The 19,394-nt window shown below is 47.1% G+C and overlaps 1 protein-coding gene across 1 annotated transcript in view; it reads left to right on the top strand.

The window, feature by feature from the left end:
• Positions 1 to 8,072: 8,072 nt before the first annotated feature.
• The window catches only part of acap3a (ArfGAP with coiled-coil, ankyrin repeat and PH domains 3a), a 331,316-nt gene continuing 319,994 nt past the window's right edge, over positions 8,073 to 19,394 (top strand). The window contains exon 1 of the mRNA XM_078558003.1: positions 8,073 to 8,327. Within this exon, the coding sequence (XP_078414129.1) occupies positions 8,239 to 8,327 (89 nt within the window). The 5' untranslated portion in view covers positions 8,073 to 8,238. The remainder of the gene's footprint in view (positions 8,328 to 19,394) is intronic.

Raw genomic sequence — 19,394 nt, 5'->3', positions numbered from 1 at the left:
GAGGGAGATAAGGAGAGAGAGAGATAGAAAGGAGGCAGGGATATAGATAGATGAGGGAGATAGATAGAGGGGGAGGGAGATAGGTAGAGGGGGGAGGGAGATTGATAAATAGAGAAAGGGAGATAGGTAGATAGAGGGCAGGGGAGTGAGATAGAGGGCAGGGGAGATAGATACAGGGCAAGGGAGATGGATAGAGGCGGAGGGATATGGATAAATAGATAGATGGGGAGGAAGATGGATGGATCGGCAGGGAGATACATAGATGGGTAGGGAGCTAGATGGATAGAGGCGGAGGCAAATAGAGTGATAGGTATGGTGTTAGGTAGGGATGGAGATAGATATGGAGAGAGATTGTTAGACATTGAGGGAGTAGATTGTTAGACATTCAGGGAGGAAGTTAGATAGGGAGCAAGGATGGTATATAGATAGGGAGTGAGAGAGGAAGATAGATAGATAGGGGGGGAGTGCCCTAGGGAGGGAGGTAGGAAGATAGGGAGGGAGGAAGATAGATAGGGAGGGAGGGTAATAGAGAGGGAGGGTGGGAGATTGATAGGGAGGGAGTGAGAGATAGGGAGGGTGGGAGCTGGACAGCGAGGGATGGAGATAGGGAGGGAGATAGAGGCAGGGAGGGAATGCGATAGATAGGGAGGGAGAGTGATAGGGAGGGACGGAACTAAGGAGGGAGATAGGGAGGAGAGAGGGAGGGAGAAGGGGTGGGAGAGTAGGGATGGAGGGGGAGGAGTGAGGATACAGTAGGGAGGGAGATGGGGATGGAGGGTGATTGGGACATAGGGAGGGGAGGAGAGGACAGACATTGGGAGAGAGAGGAAGGAGGGAGAGGAGCAAGAAGTGGAAGGAGGAGGGGGAGGGAGATAAGAGGGAGGGCGAGTGGGGACGGAGATAGGAGAGAGGGAGGCAGGGATGGACAGAGAGGAGAGAGATGGGGGATATAGGGAGGGAAGGAGAGGAGGGAGATAGGGAGGGAGATGAGATGATAGGGAGGGAGATAAGGGATGGAGAGGAGTGAGATAGGATGGAAGGGAGAGGGATAGGGTGGGAGGATGGAGAGAGAGGGAGGGAGGGAGTGAGATGGTGAGGGGGTGGGAGATAGGGAAGGAAGAAGAGGGAGGGATGGCATGAGATGGTGAGGAGATGTGAGATGGAGAGGGAGATATAGAGGGAGAATGAGGAGAGAGGGAAGGAGGGTAGGAGATGGTAAGGGGGAGGGAGATAGGAGTGAGGCAGAGGAGGGAGATAGAGGGGGAGGCAGAGAGATAGATAAGGAGGTCGGGTGGGAGACATAGGGATGGAGGGAGGGAGATAGACGGATCTAGAGGAAGGGAGATAGATAGGGAAGGAGATAGATCGATAGGGAGTGAGGAAGATAGATTGATAGGGAGGGAGGGAGAATGATCGATAGGGAGGGAGACAGACTTATAGGGAGGGAGGGAGACAGACAGGGAGGGAGGGAGGGAGACCGATAGGGAGGGAGAAGGCAGATGGAGGGAAGGAGAATGGCGAGGGATATAGGGATGGAGAGAGCTAGGAAATGGGACAGGTTATAAGAGGTAGAAGATAGGGAGTGGAGGGACATAGTGAGAAGGGGAGGGATGGAGATCAGCAGGGAGGTAGATAGAGAGATAGGTATGGAGTTAGATAGGGAGGGAGTTAGATAGGGAGGGCTGGAGTTAGGGGGGACGGAGATAGGCAGATAGATAGGGAGTGATGGAGATGGGTAGATACGGAGCGAGATAGGGAGGGAGGAAGATAGATAGTGAGCAAGGATGGTACATAGGGAGGGAGGAAGATAGATGGGAAGGGAGAGAAGAAGATAGAGAGGGAGGGAGATAGACGGATAGAGAGAGAGGGAGATAGACAGATCTGGAGGGAGTGCGATAGACCAATTGGGAGGGAGGGCGATAGGGAGGAAGGGTGATATACAGATAGAGAGAGAAAGGGAGATAGATAGAGAGGGAAAGGGAGATAGACAAATAGGGAGGGAGGGCGATTGACAGATAGGTCTGGAGGGCGATAGGGAGGCAGGGTGATAGGGAGGCAGGGTGATAGGGAGGCAGGGCGATAGGGAGGCAGGGCGATAGGGAGGAAGGGTGATGGACACATAGGGAGGGAGGGCAATTGACACATAGGGAGCGAGGGTGATTGACATGTAGGGAGGGTGGGCGATTGACAGATCTGGAGGGAGGGTGATAGACAGATGGCGAGGGAAAGGGAGATAGACACATAGGGAGGGAGGGCAATAGGGAGGGAGGGAGAAAGACAGATAGGGATGGAACGGGGGATAGGTAGATAGGGAGGGAGATTGACAGATAGGGAGCGAGGGCGATAGACAGGTAGGGAGGGAAATGGAGATAGACAGATGGGGAGGGAAAGGGATATAGACAGAGGGGGAGGGAAAGGGATATAGACAGAGGGAGAGGGAAAGGGATATAGACAGAGGGGGAGGGAAAGGGGTATAGACAGAGGGGGAGGGAAAGGGATATAGACAGAGGGGGAGGGAAAGGGATATAGACAGAGGGGGAGGGAAAGGGATATAGACAGAGGGGGAGGGAAAGGGATATAGACAGAGGGGGAGGGAAAGGGATATAGACAGAGGGGGAGGGAAAGGGATATAGACAGAGGGGGAGGGAAAGGGATATAGACAGAGGGGGAGGGAAAGGGATATAGACAGAGGGGGAGGGAAAGGGATATAGACAGAGGGGGAGGGAAAGGGATATAGACAGAGGGGGAGGGAAAGGGATATAGACAGAGGGGGAGGGAAAGGGATATAGACAGAGGGGGAGGGAAAGGGATATAGACAGAGGGGGAGGGAAAGGGATATAGACAAAGGGGGAGGGAAAGGGATATAGACAGAGGGGGAGGGAAAGGGATATAGACAAAGGGGGAGGGAAAGGGATATAGACAGATAGGTACAGAAAGGGAGATAGACAAGATGGGGAGGGAAAGGGAGATAGACAGAGGGGGAGGGAAAGGGATATAGACAGATAGGTACAGAAAGGGAGATAGACAAGATGGGGAGGGAAAGGGAGATAGACAGATGGGGAGGGAAAGGGAAATAGACAGAGGGGGAGGGAGGGCGATAGGGAGGAAGGGCGATAGACAGATAGGGAAGGAAAGGTAGATAGACAGATAGTGAGGGAGGGCGATAGACAGATAGTGAAGGAAAGGGCGATAGACAGATAGGATGGGAAAGGGAGATAGACAGATTGGGAGGGAGGGCGATAGACAGATAGGGGTGGAGGGCGATAGGGAGGGAGGGCAATTGACACATTGGGAGGGCTTTTGACAGATCTGGAGGGAGGGCGATAGACAGATGGGGAGGGAAAGGGAGATAGACACATAGGGAGGAAGGGCGATTGCGAGGGAGGGCGATAGACAGATAGGGAGGGAGGGCAATAGGGAGGAAAGGCGATAGACAGATGGGGATGGAAATGGAGATAGACAGATGGGGATGGAAATGGAGATAGACAGATGGGGAGGGAAAGGGAGATAGACAGATGGGGAGGGAGGGAGATAGACAGATAGGGGTGGAGGGCAATAGATATAGAGGGAGGGAGATAGATAGGGAGGGAGGGCGGTAGACAGATATAGCGGGAGAGAGATAGACAGATAGGGAGGGGAAGGGAGATAGACACATGGGGGGGAAGGAGATAGACAAGTAGGGAGGGAGGTAGATAGATAGGGAGGGAGATAGATGAGGGAGGGAGGGCAATAGACAGGTAGGGAGGGGGGGACAAAAATAGGGAGGGAGGGAGATAGATCGACAGGCAGGGAGAGAGATAGATCGATAGGGAGGGAGGGAGTTTGATCGATAGGGAGGGAGGGAGTTTGATCGATAGGGAGGGTGGGAGACAGATCGATAGGAAGGGAGGGAGGGAGACAGATCGATCGGGAGGGTGGGTGGGAGATTGACCGATTGGGACTGTGGGGGGGAGACAAACCGATAGGGAGGGTGGGTCTGAGATATACAGATCGGGAGGGAGGGAGGGAGACAGACCGGCAGGTCAGGAGGGAGAGAGTTGGATAGGGAGGGAGATAAACAGGTAGGGAGGGAGACAGATAGGGAGGGAGGGAGATAGACAGATAGGGAGGGAGGGAGACAGATCGGGCTGGTGGGTGGGGGACAGACAGATAGAGAGGGAGGGAGAAAGACAGATAGTGCGGGAGGCCGATCAATAGGGAGCGATATAGACAGCTAGGGTGTGAGGGTGATAGACAGATAGGGCGTGAGGGCGATAGACAGATAGGGTTTGAGGGCGATAGACGGATAGCGAGGGAGGGAGATAGACGGATAGGGAGGGAGATAGAGGGGGACGCAGAGAGATAGATAAGGAGGGCGGGTGGGAGACATAGGGATGGAGGGCGGGAGATAGACAGATCTAGAGGAAGGGAGATAGATAGGGAGGGAGATAGGTCGATAGGGAGCGAGGAAGATAGATCGATAGGGAGGGAGGAAGATAGATCGATAGGGAGGGAGGAAGATAGATCGATAGGGAGGGAGGGAGAGTGATCGATAGGGAGGGAGGGAGAGTGATCGATAGGGAGGGAGGGAGAGTGATCGATAGGGAGGGAGGGAGAGTGATCGATAGGGAGGGAGACAGACTGATAAGGAGGGAGGGAGACAGACTGATAGGGAGGGAGGGAGACAGACTGATAGGGAGGGAGACAGACCGATAGGGAGGGAGGGAGACAGACCGATAGGGAGGGAGACGGCAGAGGGAGGGAAGGAGAATGGGGAGGGATATAGGGATGGAGAGAGTTGGGGGATGGGACAGGTTATAAGAGGTGGAAGATAGGGAGTGGAGGGACATAGGGAGGCAGAAGAGTGTGAAGGGGAGGGAGGGAGATCACGAGGGAGGTAGATAGAGAGATAGGGAGGGAGTTAGATAGGGAGGGAGTTAGATAGGGAGGGCTGGAGATAGGGCGGATGGAGATAGGCAGATAGGGAGTGACGGAGATGGGTAGATACGGAGCGAGATAGTTAGGGAGGGAGGGAGATAGATAGTGAGGGAGGGTCATAGATAGGGAGGGAGGGACATAGATAAAGAGTGAAGAGTTTAGGGGAGATAGATAGGATGGGAGGGAGATAGATAGGAGGGACAGACATAGATAATGAGTGAGGGGATTCAGGAGGGAGATAGATGGATGGGGTGGGAGATAAGGAGAGAGAGAGAGATAGAAAGGAGGCAGGGATATAGATAGATGAGGGAGATAGATAGAGGGGGAGGGAGATAGGTAGAGGGAGGAGGGAGATTGATAAATAGAGAAAGGGAGATAGGTAGATAGAGGGCAGGGGAGTGAGATAGAGGGCAGGGGAGATAGATACAGGGCAAGGGAGATGGATAGAGGCGGAGGGATATGGATAAATAGATAGAGGGGGAGGGAGATGGATGGATGGGTAGGGAGATAGATGAGTAGGGAGATAGATGGGTAGGGAGACAGATGGATAGAGGGGGAGGCAAATAGACTGATAGGTATGGTGTTAGGTAGGGATGGAGATAGATATGGAGGGAGATTGTTAGACATTGAGGGAGGTAGATTGTTAGACATTGAGGGAGGAAGATAGATAGGGAGCAAGGATGGTAGATAGATTGGGAGGGAGAGAGGAAGATAGATAGATAGGGGGGAGTGCGCTAGGGAGGGAGGTAGGAAGATAGGGAGGGAGGAAGATAGATAGGGAGGGAGGGTGATAGAGAGGGAGGGTGGGAGATAGATAGGGAGGGAGTGAGAGATAGGGAGGGTGGGAGCTGGACAGCGAGGAATGGAGATAGGGAGGGAGATAGAGGCAGGGAGGGAATGCAATAGATAGGGAGGGAGAGTGATAGGGAGGGATGAAACTAAGGAGGGAGATAGGGAGGGAGAAGGGGTGGGAGAGTAGGGATGGAGGGGGAGGAGTGAGATACAGTCGGGAGGGAGATGGGGATGGGGGGTGATTGGGACATAGGGAGGGGAGGAGAGGCAAGACATCGGAAGAGAGAGGAAGGAGGGAGAGGAGCAAGAATTGGAAGGAGGAGGGGGAGGGAGATAAAAGGGATGGCGAGTGGGGAGGGAGATAGGAGAGAGGGAGGCAGGGATGGACAGAGAGGAGAGAGATGGGGGATATAGGGAGGGAAGGAGAGGAGGGAGATAAGGAGGGAGAGGAGATGATAGGGAGGGAGATAAGGGATGGAGAGGAGTGAGATAGGATGGAAGCGAGAGGGATAGGGAGGGAGGATGGAGAGAGAGGGAGGGAGGGAGTGAGATGGTGAGGGGGTGGGAGATAGGGAAGGAGGAAGAAGAGGGAGGGCGTGAGATGGTGAGGAGATGGGAGAGGGAGATATAGAGGGAGGATGAGGAGAGGGGGAGGGAGGGTAGGAGATGGTAAGGGGGAGGGAGATAGGGAGGGCGAGGAGAGGAGGGAGAGGGGGAGGAGAGAGATGGAGGGGGAGGAGAGAAAGGGATGGAGGGTGAGGGGAGAGAGGGAGATAGGAGGGAGGGAGAGAGAGAGTGGGGAGAGTGTGGACAAAGGGAGGGAGATAGGGAGAAGAGGAGGGAGAGCGATGGGGAGGGGGAAGGAGAGGAGAGAGGGAGATAGTGAGGGTGAGGAGAGAGAGGGAAGGAGGGAGATAGGGAGGGATAAGGGGAAGGAGGGAGGGGTGGGGAGGAAGAGAGGAAAGAAGGGATGGAGGGGGATAGGGAGAGGAGGGAGCTGCGGAGGGAGAGTAGGGGGATGGATGGACGGAGAGGAGAGAGATGGGGGATATAAGGAGGGAAGGAGATAGGGAGAGAAAAGAGGGAGATAGGAAGGGAAGGAAAAGAGGGAGATAGGGAGAATGAGTGAGGGTGGGAGATGGTGAGGGAGGGTGGGAGATGGTGAGTGGGAAGGAGATAGGAGCGAGGCAGAGAAGGGAGGGAGAAGGGGAGGGAGAAAGATGAAGGGTGGGAGATGGTGATGGGGAGTGAGATGGGGAGGGATAGGGAGGGTGAGGAAGGAGATATGGAAGAATTGGTGGCATTAGAGAGGAAGAGGAGGGAGCGTGGGAGGGAAGGAGGTATAGATGGAGAGGGAGGGATGGACAGCGATGGAGGGAGGGGGAGTGAGGGATAGAGGGGAAGGGATAGAGGGAAGGGGATGGATAGGAAGAGAAAGCACAGAGGGATAGAAGGTGTGGGGAGGGAAGGGGAAGTGATGGAGGGATAGAGGCGGGGAGGGATAGATAGAGGGAGGGAGGTATGAAGGGAGGCGGTACAAAGGTGGAGGGATGGAGGGAAAGAGGGTGGGGAGAGAAAGGGAGGGATAGCACGAGGGAGGTTTGAGGGATGGAGGGAGGGATGGGGAGGGGAACGCAGGGATGGAAGAAGGGATAGAGAGGGAGTGATGGATGGGGGAGGAAAATGATGGAGGGAGGGTGGGGGTAGATGAGTGGAAACATGAGGGAATGTGGAGGAAGTGGATCAATGAGGGAGGGAGATGAGGGATGGGCGAGTGAAGGAGGGAGATTCGGAAGGAAGGGAAACGAGGGGAGGGAGAGAGGAAGATGAATGAGGGTGCATGTTGAGGGAGGGAGATGATAAGTGAGGAAGGGAGATGAGGGGGGGGCAGATGGAGGGAGGGTGGATGGAGCTGAAGCGGCCACTCCCGGGGCTGTCAGTGTCTCCGCTCATTCAGACAGAATGGAAATTGAGGCAAGTTTAACTTTCAGAAATGTGAACAATAAACCAGGCTGCGCTCTTTATTAAAATGTTTTTTATTCTCACCGTGAGGAATTGGGCCGGGTCTGTACACTAACACCAAGCAGACTGGCAGAGATCCATGCACATCATTGATCACTCCTTTTATTTCATCCTGTGCATTTGACCCTCTTTGGGCTCCCAAACCCCCCGGTCTCTTCCGTCTTGATCAGGAATCTTTTTTTAAAAAATGTATGTCCAATCAATTGCAGCCCAGTTACACTCCCGAAACCGCCCCACGCCTTTATCAATGATGGCTTCCTCCTTAGCGGTCACAGCGCTGCCTGGCCGCAGGGCGTTCCCTGGCTCCAGTCTGATTGACAGCTCCCGGAGGCGTGGGTTCGGCTCTCCGATCCTCTGTATGCGAGCGAAGAGGCAGAGGGAGCAAGAGAATGGCTCTGAGAGTCTGGGATTCGATGAACACCATTCCTACCATTTTGGACTAAATCAAGCCCGATTGCAGGCAAATCCTTGCGTTTGTTTCCTCAGATCGGGCGATGAGCAGACTAAATGAAGGGTGAATGCCAAACTAGAGAGAAAGATATCATCAAAATGACAGTGGATTTTGAAGAGTGTGTGAAAGATTCCCCTCGGTTCAGGTAAGGGGTGTGCAATCATTGGGCATGGTGTAGGTCCCTCGCTGGATTCATTGATTCTGACAGTGGGTGCTGTTTGGAGATCACAATGAGATTTTATATATATATATATATAGATACAAATAGTACAGTTAAAACGTCCAAATCTGGAAAACCCATTATTAAATTATTTTGAGTTTGCAAAGATATCCATAAATATACGGTATGGATATAAGGCTTAAAAGGCGAGGCTGTACTGGTTCCATTACATTCCTACTCAAACCAGCAGCTGAGCTTAAATAACGTCTGCCGCCGTTTAGTATTTCAGCCATTTAACACTAAAAGCCTTTTGTGAGCGGCGATAGAAAGGTGTTCTGTCAATACACAAGTGTTGCACAATTGTCCTGTGACAATAGTTTTCTAACAAAAGTAGAGATGGTGGTCATAGTGTGACGGGACTAAGTGTGACCTGGGATGGGATCCAAACAGGATGGACTGCCAGAAATACATCAAAGAGATTTGCATTTGTCCATTTTAAATCGCCCTTTTCAAATGGGACAACGCAGCGTGCAATTTCTTGCATTACACAGCGAATGTTCTGCAATTTCAGCAGTAATTAATCTGTCCAAAATGTTGAATAATAGCGAGCCGCCATGCAGTGTTCCTCTTTTGTTAAATGGTGATGCACGGGGTTGCTGATGTCGAAGGAAATACACCTTAATAATAATGACCGGGAGAAGACAGTGTTGCAATAAATACAAATTAAGTAATGAGCCGCCCTGTCATTGGACTTGTGGCATTTCTGCTGTCAGTTACATTCAGTGTAGTAACTGCAAAGGAGGGGAGAGGCGCCGTTTCTCATTAAAATCCCAGCCTCACATCATTCCCACTCATTTCCGATTGCAGCTCCACTGAATTCAGTTGTTGTAATCAGATTTCTGCTCATTTGTCAATTCATTTCTGGCAAAGTGATTTTTGACTTGATGACGAAAAATTGCAGCGACCTTGATATGGGGAGAGGGATGAGCAACGGTCGTTAATTCTGTGCCTGTAAAACTGCCAGCTGAGGATAAAGGCAGTTGTGGAATAATGGACATCTCTGCTGCGATCGGTCCTGTTCTGTGCATCAGGGTGTTTTTGGTTGCTGTACTGTGTTTAAATCATGGAAATGCTTTCCTAGATTTAAGTCTTTTTCTTAATCGTTGGAATTATTCCTCGATTACAGCACATTGTTGTACGTACCATCATTGTACGCAAGATACAGTGAACACAGCCTTTCTAACAGCTACGCGGATGGTCCCTGGAGGTTAAACCAGAGAGCAGTGATAGTGCACAGAACCAGGATATATATCCAGTAGTAAACGCAATTACTATCAGCTTTTATAGGGATATCCTAACTCCCCAAAACCCATCCATCATCTACAAGCCACAAGTCAATACACTTGCCTGGATGAATGTGGCTTCAACAACACTCACGAAACTCCACACAGTACAGGACAAAACAGCCTGCTTGATTGGCACCCTATCCACCACCATAAACATTCACTCCCTTACACCACCGGATGCACAGTAGCAGCAGTGTGTACCATCTAAAGATGCACTACAGCAACACACCAAGGCTCCTTCGGTAGCATCTTCCAAACCCACGACCTCTACCACCTAGAAGGACAAAGGCGACAGACACATGGGAACACCACCATGTGTCTGCAAGTTCTCCTCCAAGCCACACGCCATCCTGACTTGGAAATATATGGCCGTTCCTTCACTGTCACTGGATCAAAACCCTGGAACTCCCTCCCTAACAGCGCTGTGGGTCTACCTACACCACATCGACTGCAGTGGTTCAAGAAGGCAGCTCACCACCACTTTCTCAAGGGCAATTAGGGATGGGCAATAAATGCTGGCCTTGCCATCAATGCCCATATTCCAGCAAAGAATAAAAAGCTGTGATGTGGTCAGAATGAGCCACACATCACACTGGCAATGAATTATGGCCAAACAAGAAACATCACCACATATGATGTGCACAAATGCTGCCTAAATCTTTCCATGCTCCTGGTTGCTTTCCCTCCAACCTGCTGCCCAGACCCCACCCGCCCACCTCACATCCACACCTATTGGGAAGATGGCTAATCACCCCTAATCAAGGGCAACAGAGGATGGGCAATAAAGGCTGGCTGGCCTTCCGGCAGCATGCATATCCTAGGAATGAATTTTAACCAAAGGTAGAAGAGCCTACATTTCTTCCTAGTAGCATTTATTTTGAAGCTGCTCAAATTATTGATCCATGGATCAGTTTGAGAGCCAGTTTGTTTTGTAGTCATCACTGCTTGCCCAAAGATTGCCAGGAATCAAGGCAAAGGCCACAGGACTGTGTAGACCAGGGTCAGTCACTGACCATTGTCTAAAGTCACAATACTGAGGAGTCTCCTGCTCGATTGCCAAAATCATTCTCATGAGATAATAGGGGGAAAAGTCACAATACAAACATAAGTGCAATTTAGCAGAACACAGAGGACTGCAGTTTTCTTATTCTGCATTGCTGTCACAGCCTTGAAATAGGAGTCCAGATAAAGATCAAAAAGCTGTTGATGGAAACCTAATGCTATCCTTCCTCTCCTAGTCATTATTTAAATACCAGCCTGTGTGAATTACACAAGTAAAGGATCCATATGTCCGAGGACAGCAGGCTATGCTGCTACTGCCATCCACAAGTCCACCCAACATCATCTCCTGGCTGATTCAAAACTTCCTAAACTTAAGAATAAGTGAAACAAATCTCTTTTCCTCTCACCTGCATGTGATTTCATCTACTTTACTGGCTCTCCATTGAGACTGAGCCTCGTACCTGCACATCACCATCCTTGCCCCTGAGTGAGATTTACTACACACATCTGGCCCGTTGCCAAGAGTGCATTCCTTGGGAACACGCCGCATTTATACACCTCCATGCTACTGGTTCGTCCATGGCTTCATCACCACGTGGATCAATGTTTCAAATACTCTCTTTGCAAGACTTCTTGCTTCTATTCTTCAGAAAACTTGCTGTAATCTAACCCAGAACTCTGGGATCTAAGTCCTTCCCCTACAAAGTCCGATTTTGTCATTGTCATCTAATTCTTGCCCAGCTCCTTTGGCTCCTGTTCCTCATGCAAAGTATTGAAATGTTACATCTACATGCATTTCAGGCTGACCTTTTCCATTATAAATCCCCATGTCCACGCTGATAATGGAAACTTGTTGAGCTGTAATTAAACCCTCCCCCAATGACACATTGCAGCATCACCACAGATGGATATGGGTGGCAATGCTGCAAGTTTATGTAGACTCTTTCCATTCTGTGGGACATAGGAATTTATAATGGAAAGTTAAAAATCAGAACAGAATTATGACTTTTAAGATGAGGACTGAATTATGTCTGCATGCCCTGGTCCAAATATCTCCTGCCTTCTAACTGTTGCTGTATCTGAAGACTACTTGATCCAACACAGGCACAGAGGGCTGAATGGCCTCCTGTGCTGGATCATTCCACAATTCTATTATCGTCCATGTGAAACACCACAGGAGATTGACTATGGTTTGGAAAATTAAGAATGATATCAAACTCTGCTAGTGATGCTAAATTAGTGAACATGTGAACAGGAGATTAACGAGGTTTACAGTCAGAAAAGGGGAATTCTTACAGTCAGAAACAGGGGAATTTATAATGGGGAACAAAGAAGTGGCTGACCAACTAAATACATACTTTGGTTCTGTCTTCACAAAGGAGGACAAAAAACATATCAGAAATGTTGGGGAACACAGGGTTTAGTGAGAGGGAGGAACTGAAAGAAATCAGTATTAGTAGGGAAATGGTGTTGGGGGAATTGATGGGATTGAAGGCCGATAAATCCCCAGGGCCTGATAATCTACTCCCCAGAGTACTTAAGGAAACGGCCCTAGAAATAGTGGATGCATTGATGGCCACCTTCCGAGATTCCATAGACTCTGGAACAGTTCCTACAGATTGGAGGGTAGCTAATGTAATCCTACTATTTAAAAAGGGAGGTAGAGAGAAAACAGGGAATTATAGACCAGTCAGCCTGACATCAGTAGTGGGGAAAATTCTAGAGTCCATTAAAAAAGATTTAATAGCAGGGCACTTGGAAAACAGTGGCAGAATCAGACAGAGTCAGCATTTATTTACAAAAGGGAAATCATGCTTAACAAATCTGCTGGAATTTTTCGAGGATGTAACGAGTAGAGTTGATGAGGGGGAGCCAGTGGATGTAGTTTATTTGGACTTTCAGAAGGCTTTCGACAAAGTCCCACATAAGAGATTAGCGTGTAAAATTAAAGTGCATGGCATTGGGAGTAGTGTATTGAGATGGATAGAAAACTGATTGGCAGACAGGAAACAAAGAGTAGGAATAAACGAGTCTTTTTCCGAATGGCAGGCAGTGACTAGTGGGGTACCGCAGGGATCGGTGCTGGGACCCCAGCTATTCACAATATATATTAATGATTTAGATCAGGGAACTAAATGTAATGTCTCCAAATTTGCAGATGACACAAAGCTGGGTGGGAGGGTGAGCTGTGAGGAGGATGAAGAGATGGTTCAGTGTGATTTGGACAAGCTGAGTGAGTGGGCAAATACATGGCAGATGCAGTATGATGTGGATAAATGTGAGGTTATCCTCTTTGGTAGCAAAAACAGGAAGGCAGCTTATTATCTGAATGGCTATAAATTGAGAGAGGGGAGTGTGCAACGAGACCTGGGTGTCCTCGTACATCAGCTGCTGAAGGTAAGCATGCAGGTGCAGCAGGCGGTAAAGAAGGCAAATGGCATGTTGGCCTTCATAGCCAGAGGATTCGAGTACAGAAGCAGGGATGTCTTGCTGCAGTTATACAGGGCCTTGGTGAGGCCACACCTGGAATATTGTGTGCAGTTTTGGTCTCCATATCTGAGGAAGGATGTTCTTGCTATAGAGGGAGTGCAGCGAAGGTTTACCCGACTGATTCCTGGGATGGCGGGACTGACATATGAAGAGAGATTGAGTCAGTTAGGATTATATTCGCTGGAGTTCAGAAGAATGAGGGGGGATCTCATAGAAACCTATAAAATTCTAACAGGACTAGACAGGGTAGATGCAGGAAGGATGTTCCCGAGGGTGGGGGCATCCAGAACCAGGGATCACAGTCTGAGGATATGGGGTAGACCCATATGTTGGAAGTGGGAAAAGCAAATGGGATTCTGGGTTCTGTACATAGATTTAAACTTGAACAATCATTGGAGTATTGCATTTAGCTCTGGTTGCCCAGAGACAGGAAGGTAATTAGAACCATAGAAAGGATAAAGTGAAGATTCTCTTGCATTATACGAAATTGAGAGGGTATAATTATGAAAAATGGCTCATAAATTGGGTATCTTTCCATGAGGGCTGAGAAGGTTAAAAGGGAAATTTTCTAAATTCAAACAGACTCTTTCAATCGCTAGCAAATTAGCAACCAACAAGTGTTGGTTGAGGAGTATTGCTAGGGAAACCAATAGGGGAAGTTGGAAGATTTATTTTTTTTGAGAGGGTTATTGGATAATGGAATTCTGGACCACAATGGCTTTGAGGAAAGACTATAATACAATTTAAAAGAGAATTTGAAAATAAAATAAAAACAGATACTGGGAAAGAAGCGGGAATCAGATCAGAGTAGACAGGTCCAGTTTTTTTTTGTTCTTGGAATGTGGGAATGCTGGCAAAAGCTGAGTTTGGTGCCCATCCTTCGTTGCTCTGAGAGTTAATATTAGCCCTTATTTTTGAAACAATTGTTTTGTTGTCAGCCTTGGCTAAGTACTCTCAACTCTGAGTCAGAAAGTAGTGAGTTCAAGCTCCACTCCAGGACTTCAGCATATAATTTAGGCAGTAATAAGGGACTCGAAACGTCAACTCTTTTCTTCTCCGCCGATGCTGCCAGATCTGCTGAGTTTTTCCAGGTAATTCTATTTTTGTTTCAGTAATAAGGGAGCCCTGCACTGTGTACCTGGACTCTTATAAAGCATGCTGTGACATTTTTTTAAATATAAGGAACATCATATGAATGGATAAAAACAAAAAACTACTGCGGATGCTGGAAATCCAAAACAAAAGCAGAATTACCTGGAAAAACTCAGCAGGTCCGGCAGCATCGGTGGAGAAGAAAAGAGTCGACGTTTTGGTTCCACACGACCCTTCAACAGAATCATATGAATGGAAGCTGGTGTTGTTGAAATCTCTTTAAAATGCACAGTAATTTTGAATAATGATTAAAACAACTTGTGAGAAAAAATATCTCATTTAACCAGAGCTGATCCTGTAAAACTAAAAACAGAAAATGCTGGAAAAACTCGGCAAGTCTAGTAGCATCTTCTGTTTTTATTTAATATTTCCAGCATCCACATTATTTTGCTGATCCAGTAAATGTCTGTTTATACAAATCCTGGATCCTCGCCCTCCCCACCACATTTGGAGTTTTGTACTATTTCAAGACTTGATGATAAGATTGTGGAATACTCCACTGCAAGGGGTAGTTGAGGCAAATACTGCAGAAGGATTTCAGGGGAAGCTGGGTAAACAGATGAGGAAGAAAGGAATAGAAGCTTATTCTGATAGGGTTGGATAGAGTAAGGTGGGAGGAAGCTTATCGGGAGCATCAATACCAACACAGGCCATTTGAGCTGAATGGCCTGTTTCTGTGCTGCGCTGTGCATGTAACTTTGATGTACTTTTAGAATCATGGAGCTTGCTCAGGGTGATGTGTCCGATCACATGCAAATTTTATTGCTGGAAATCCCTGAAGAGACAAGGAATAAATTTTGATGGAATAATGTCAGTTGTCAACCCCTTTCCCCATTGTATTTCACTTCCTGAAGGATATGCAGGCACGCTGTCTCAGGTGGGCAGTGTACATACAGGTCAGCGAGCTTCCCTCTACTCTGTGGAAGCCCATCCTCCCAAAGATTAACAAGAAGAAAACAGAGGGACACAAACCAGTGTCATGGATTTTAAACTATTACAGATGGTAACAAATTTCAGTAACAGTCCTACATTTAGGAATAGAACTCACTTTCATCATGTGCTGCCACATCACGAAATAGGCCTGATGTGTTTGCCATGAGTTTTCAGTCTTCAGACAAGTTACCCAGGCTAACTGTTGATAGATAGATATAAAAAGATGCCTTGTGTATATGTATGCATGATCACACATCTGTATTTGAGGCTGATAATGTTAGTAAGGTCTCAACTACAAGGAATTACAGTTATTTGAATAGTAGAAGTTAAAATTTGCATTTGTCTTTAATTTACCTTCAAAGCAAAACATTGGCTTCCATCTTGATTAAGTGGAAAATGATAGAATTTACAGTATTTTTAATAGCATAGTCAGCTTTCTTTTTTTTGGAAAAATATACTTTATTCATAAAATATCTGGAGGAACATTCCAAACCATTTCAAAATCACCATCACAAAGGTACAATCAGGTTTAACTTTTACAACATGTATCACGAGGTGCATCAATACAATCAATGAATATTACAATCATTTGCAGACATTCATTTTGAGCTGTACAGCCCGAGGGGCTCTAAACAGTTCCCAGCCCCTCGGTGCACTGTGGCAGAAAGGTCTTAGACAGTGACCCTTCCCCATTTCGCCTTTGCGGCGGCTGCCCCAAGCTTTAATGCGTCCCTCAGCACGTAGTCCTGGACTTTGGAATGTGCCAGTCTGCAACACTCGGTCGGGGACAACTCTTTGCACTGGAAGACCAACAAATTTCGGGCAGACCAAAGAGCGGCTTTCACCGAATTGATGATCCTCCAGCTGCAGTTGATGTTTGTCTCGGTGTGTGTCCCTGGGAACAGCCCATAGAGCACAGAGTCCTGTGTCACAGAACTGCTCAGGATGAACCTCGACAGAAACCACTGCATCTCTCTCCAGACCTTCTTTGCAAAGGCACAATCTACAAGGAGGTCAGCTTTCTTGCACTTAAATATTTTGTCACTGAGTTTTACATTTATGTAACAGAAGTGCATCAGCCAAGCAGATCCAAAAGTGCTGCTTTTAAGATGCGAGTAGCTTAGCAACAGTGAAAAGACCCAGTTGGTTAACTGGTCTTAAAAGAGAGTTTATGTAAAATTGCATTTAGGTTAATTTGGGTGAAATGTTACATTTAGCCTCCTCCACACCTATCTTGGTTGTAAACACAGCAAGGCTAAAGTAGATGCAGTGTTAATGGCGTATTGTTGTCTGCTATAGGCTTCTCTAAAATAACTTGATCATTTACAAAATGGTTTTTAAAGTTGAATTTAAAAATAACCCAGTGACAAAACTTGCATTGATCTCAAATATGGTGGCCTTTGAATTGTATCTGACAGATACAATTCTTGGAACTTCTCGTTCTGACAAGATGTGACCCACGCCCTTTAATATAGCACATATCACTCACAGTTGTAATTAGAAAATTGTTGTCTTTGTAAATTCATGTTGTAAGGTCTGTTGAGAAAATGTTCCTAGGAGAGGGTTACTATAGTTCTGCAGTAACTGTGTGTGACATCGCTAGGTTTATTAGTATTAATACACTATGGATGCTTTTATGTACTTACTTGTGATATTCTCTGTTCAGTACCTCAAATTGTTCCCACCACCGGAGTTTCAGTCTTGTGTTGATATAGCTCAAGCTCAAACAAAATTTAAGTTTAGAGGGATATATAAGTATATTTTCTTTTAAAAAGAAAGAATAGAATTTATATGGCACCTTTCACAACCTTTGAGTGTCCCCAAATGCTTTATGGCCAATGAAGTACTTTTGAAGTGTAGTTACTGTTGTAATGAAGGGATTGCAGCAACCAATTTGAGCTCAGCAAGACACGAACAGCAATGTGATAATGACTAGATGATCTGCTTTTTTCAGTGGTGTTTGTTGAAGAATAGATATTGGCCCAGGTCTCAAGGGGATCTTTTACGTCCACCTGAGAGGGAAGGCAGGATTTTGTTTTAACACCTTAACCAAAAGATGGCACCACCGACAGTGCAGCACTCCTTCAATACTGAACAGGAGAGCCAGCCTAGATTTTGTGTGGATGCCCCTGGAATGGGGATCGAACCCACAACCTCCCTGAGAGGTGAGACTGCCACAGCTGACAGTTTATGGTACCAACTTTTCCCCACTCAAATCCATGTGCAATTGGACCTATTACCAATTATCTTTTGTTTACAAAATATGGAATGGATAATGAATTACCAGCAATTACTGTGGGTCTAAGTGTTAGGAATGAGACGTGATGGCCCAAGCAATCATTTGTTTTTGGACACCATGGCTGCCATTTACACAGTTTAGGGTGGAGCAAACACAAACTGGGAAATAATCCAGACTTGTGTGAACAAATCTCTCTCCGTGACATACAAACCTGCCTCAGTGGCACCCCAATGCCATTATTCCCTTTGGATGCTTCAATCTTCCACATCCATTCAATTTTTAAGAATATTGCCTTAAGAACGAGCACTGCATACAGTTTCAAGCACTTACGCTTACTTTAGCAGTCAAAGGGAATTCAGCAATGAGTCAGAGCTGCTTTGTTTGGATAGACATCCTCCTGATAATTGCCAATGTGTAATCATTGTGTGGGGTCAGAACAAAATCAATGCACAGGAGGATCTGCAAGTTACTCACAGAGCATCCAGATGGCAAGTGGAATCAGGGCAATGCCATGATTTCAGCACCAGGGATAACAGAAGTCCTGTTGTAAGAAATATCCCAGGCCTTCGATAAGCCTGCACAACTTCAACAGAATTATTTAACGTTTTAAAAAGTAATCATGAGATTGCTGGCCTCCTGATCAGCAGTACCATCTGTGGCACATTTAGATCTTTGACACTGAAACAAGACACATCTTCTCCTAGCCTCACTGCCTTAGCTGCAGCGATGGGGGATTGAATCCAAGTGAAGACATATCACAGTTCATTTACTATCCATGGAAATTTACTGCTCGAATCAGGAGGAGGCCATGGTTGGTGGGCTTTTAACCAACTTGACTTTGGCGTAGGGCACACTTCAGGGTCTTAATTCTGCCCGTGGAGGAAATTCATAGAGACTGCATTTATTCCATTGCTCGGCTTTCAAATGGACTCTCGTGTTCCTTAATTTTTTTAGTATCAAAATTGTACAAAACCGTTGGCCTGATGTTCTGCTCTATTATGTTAATTGAACACAATATAATCATCAACTTTTTTAACATGGCTATTCAAATATATAATAACTGGTCTGGAAGAGATCGTGAAGAAAACCAGAAAGATTTTTATTTGCTGAAAGATAACTTTTCCTGCAAGATCTGATGATTAATGCTGTCAAACAGTACTGTAGGTGCAATTTTCTTACATCAAGAACAAAATTGCTCGTGTATAATTACTGAAAGATTGTCAAAAATATGTGCCATGACAGTTCTACAAAGAAATCAGTTATAAAACATATTCATGCTTTTAAAGATCTGTCAAAGATTTAGTACGGATCAGGAGATGTACAGCTTTGAAATGACTCCCTGCAGCTCTAGCCCCTTTGGCAGATATTACCATATTCTAATTCACCCTTCAGCTCCGTTGCACACTGCCAGTAACCAGATTTTAAGCTTGCAGATGACCGTCTGTGTTTCTCAATGTTTTCACAGGGAGTGGAGAGATTTCTGACTTTGCTGCTCAGCCTCTTTGCATTAAAGTGTGGAGGTGAGCGACACTAGGTTGCCCTTGGAGGGGCTGCTTAAATGTGTAAAGTGTGTTCTAGTGTCTAATTGTTAAAGACCTGAGTGCATTTTTCATAGAGTTGGTGATCTCTGGAATTAACCTTTGGCGATGACCACCCAATCAGGTGGCTTGCAACAAAGGCCATCACTGAACATGCATCAGAGCCAACACAATACGAAGCTCCTGCTCCTCATAGCAATAAAACAGCTTTCATTAGGGGAGAATAGCAATGGGTTCATCTGTGATATCTCTCCTAGGTCTGATACTCAACACCTATCCCTTACAATGGTAATGTCATAATAACCTATTTAAAATGAATGGATTACCATCTGTACTTCATTAGCTGCAAAGG

This window comes from Cetorhinus maximus, chromosome 15 (assembly GCF_964194155.1).
Source record: "Cetorhinus maximus chromosome 15, sCetMax3.hap1.1, whole genome shotgun sequence".
Classification (NCBI taxonomy): domain Eukaryota; kingdom Metazoa; phylum Chordata; class Chondrichthyes; order Lamniformes; family Cetorhinidae; genus Cetorhinus; species Cetorhinus maximus.
Note: the sequence above shows the minus strand (reverse complement) of the source record. Positions and strands in the feature narration are given on the sequence as shown.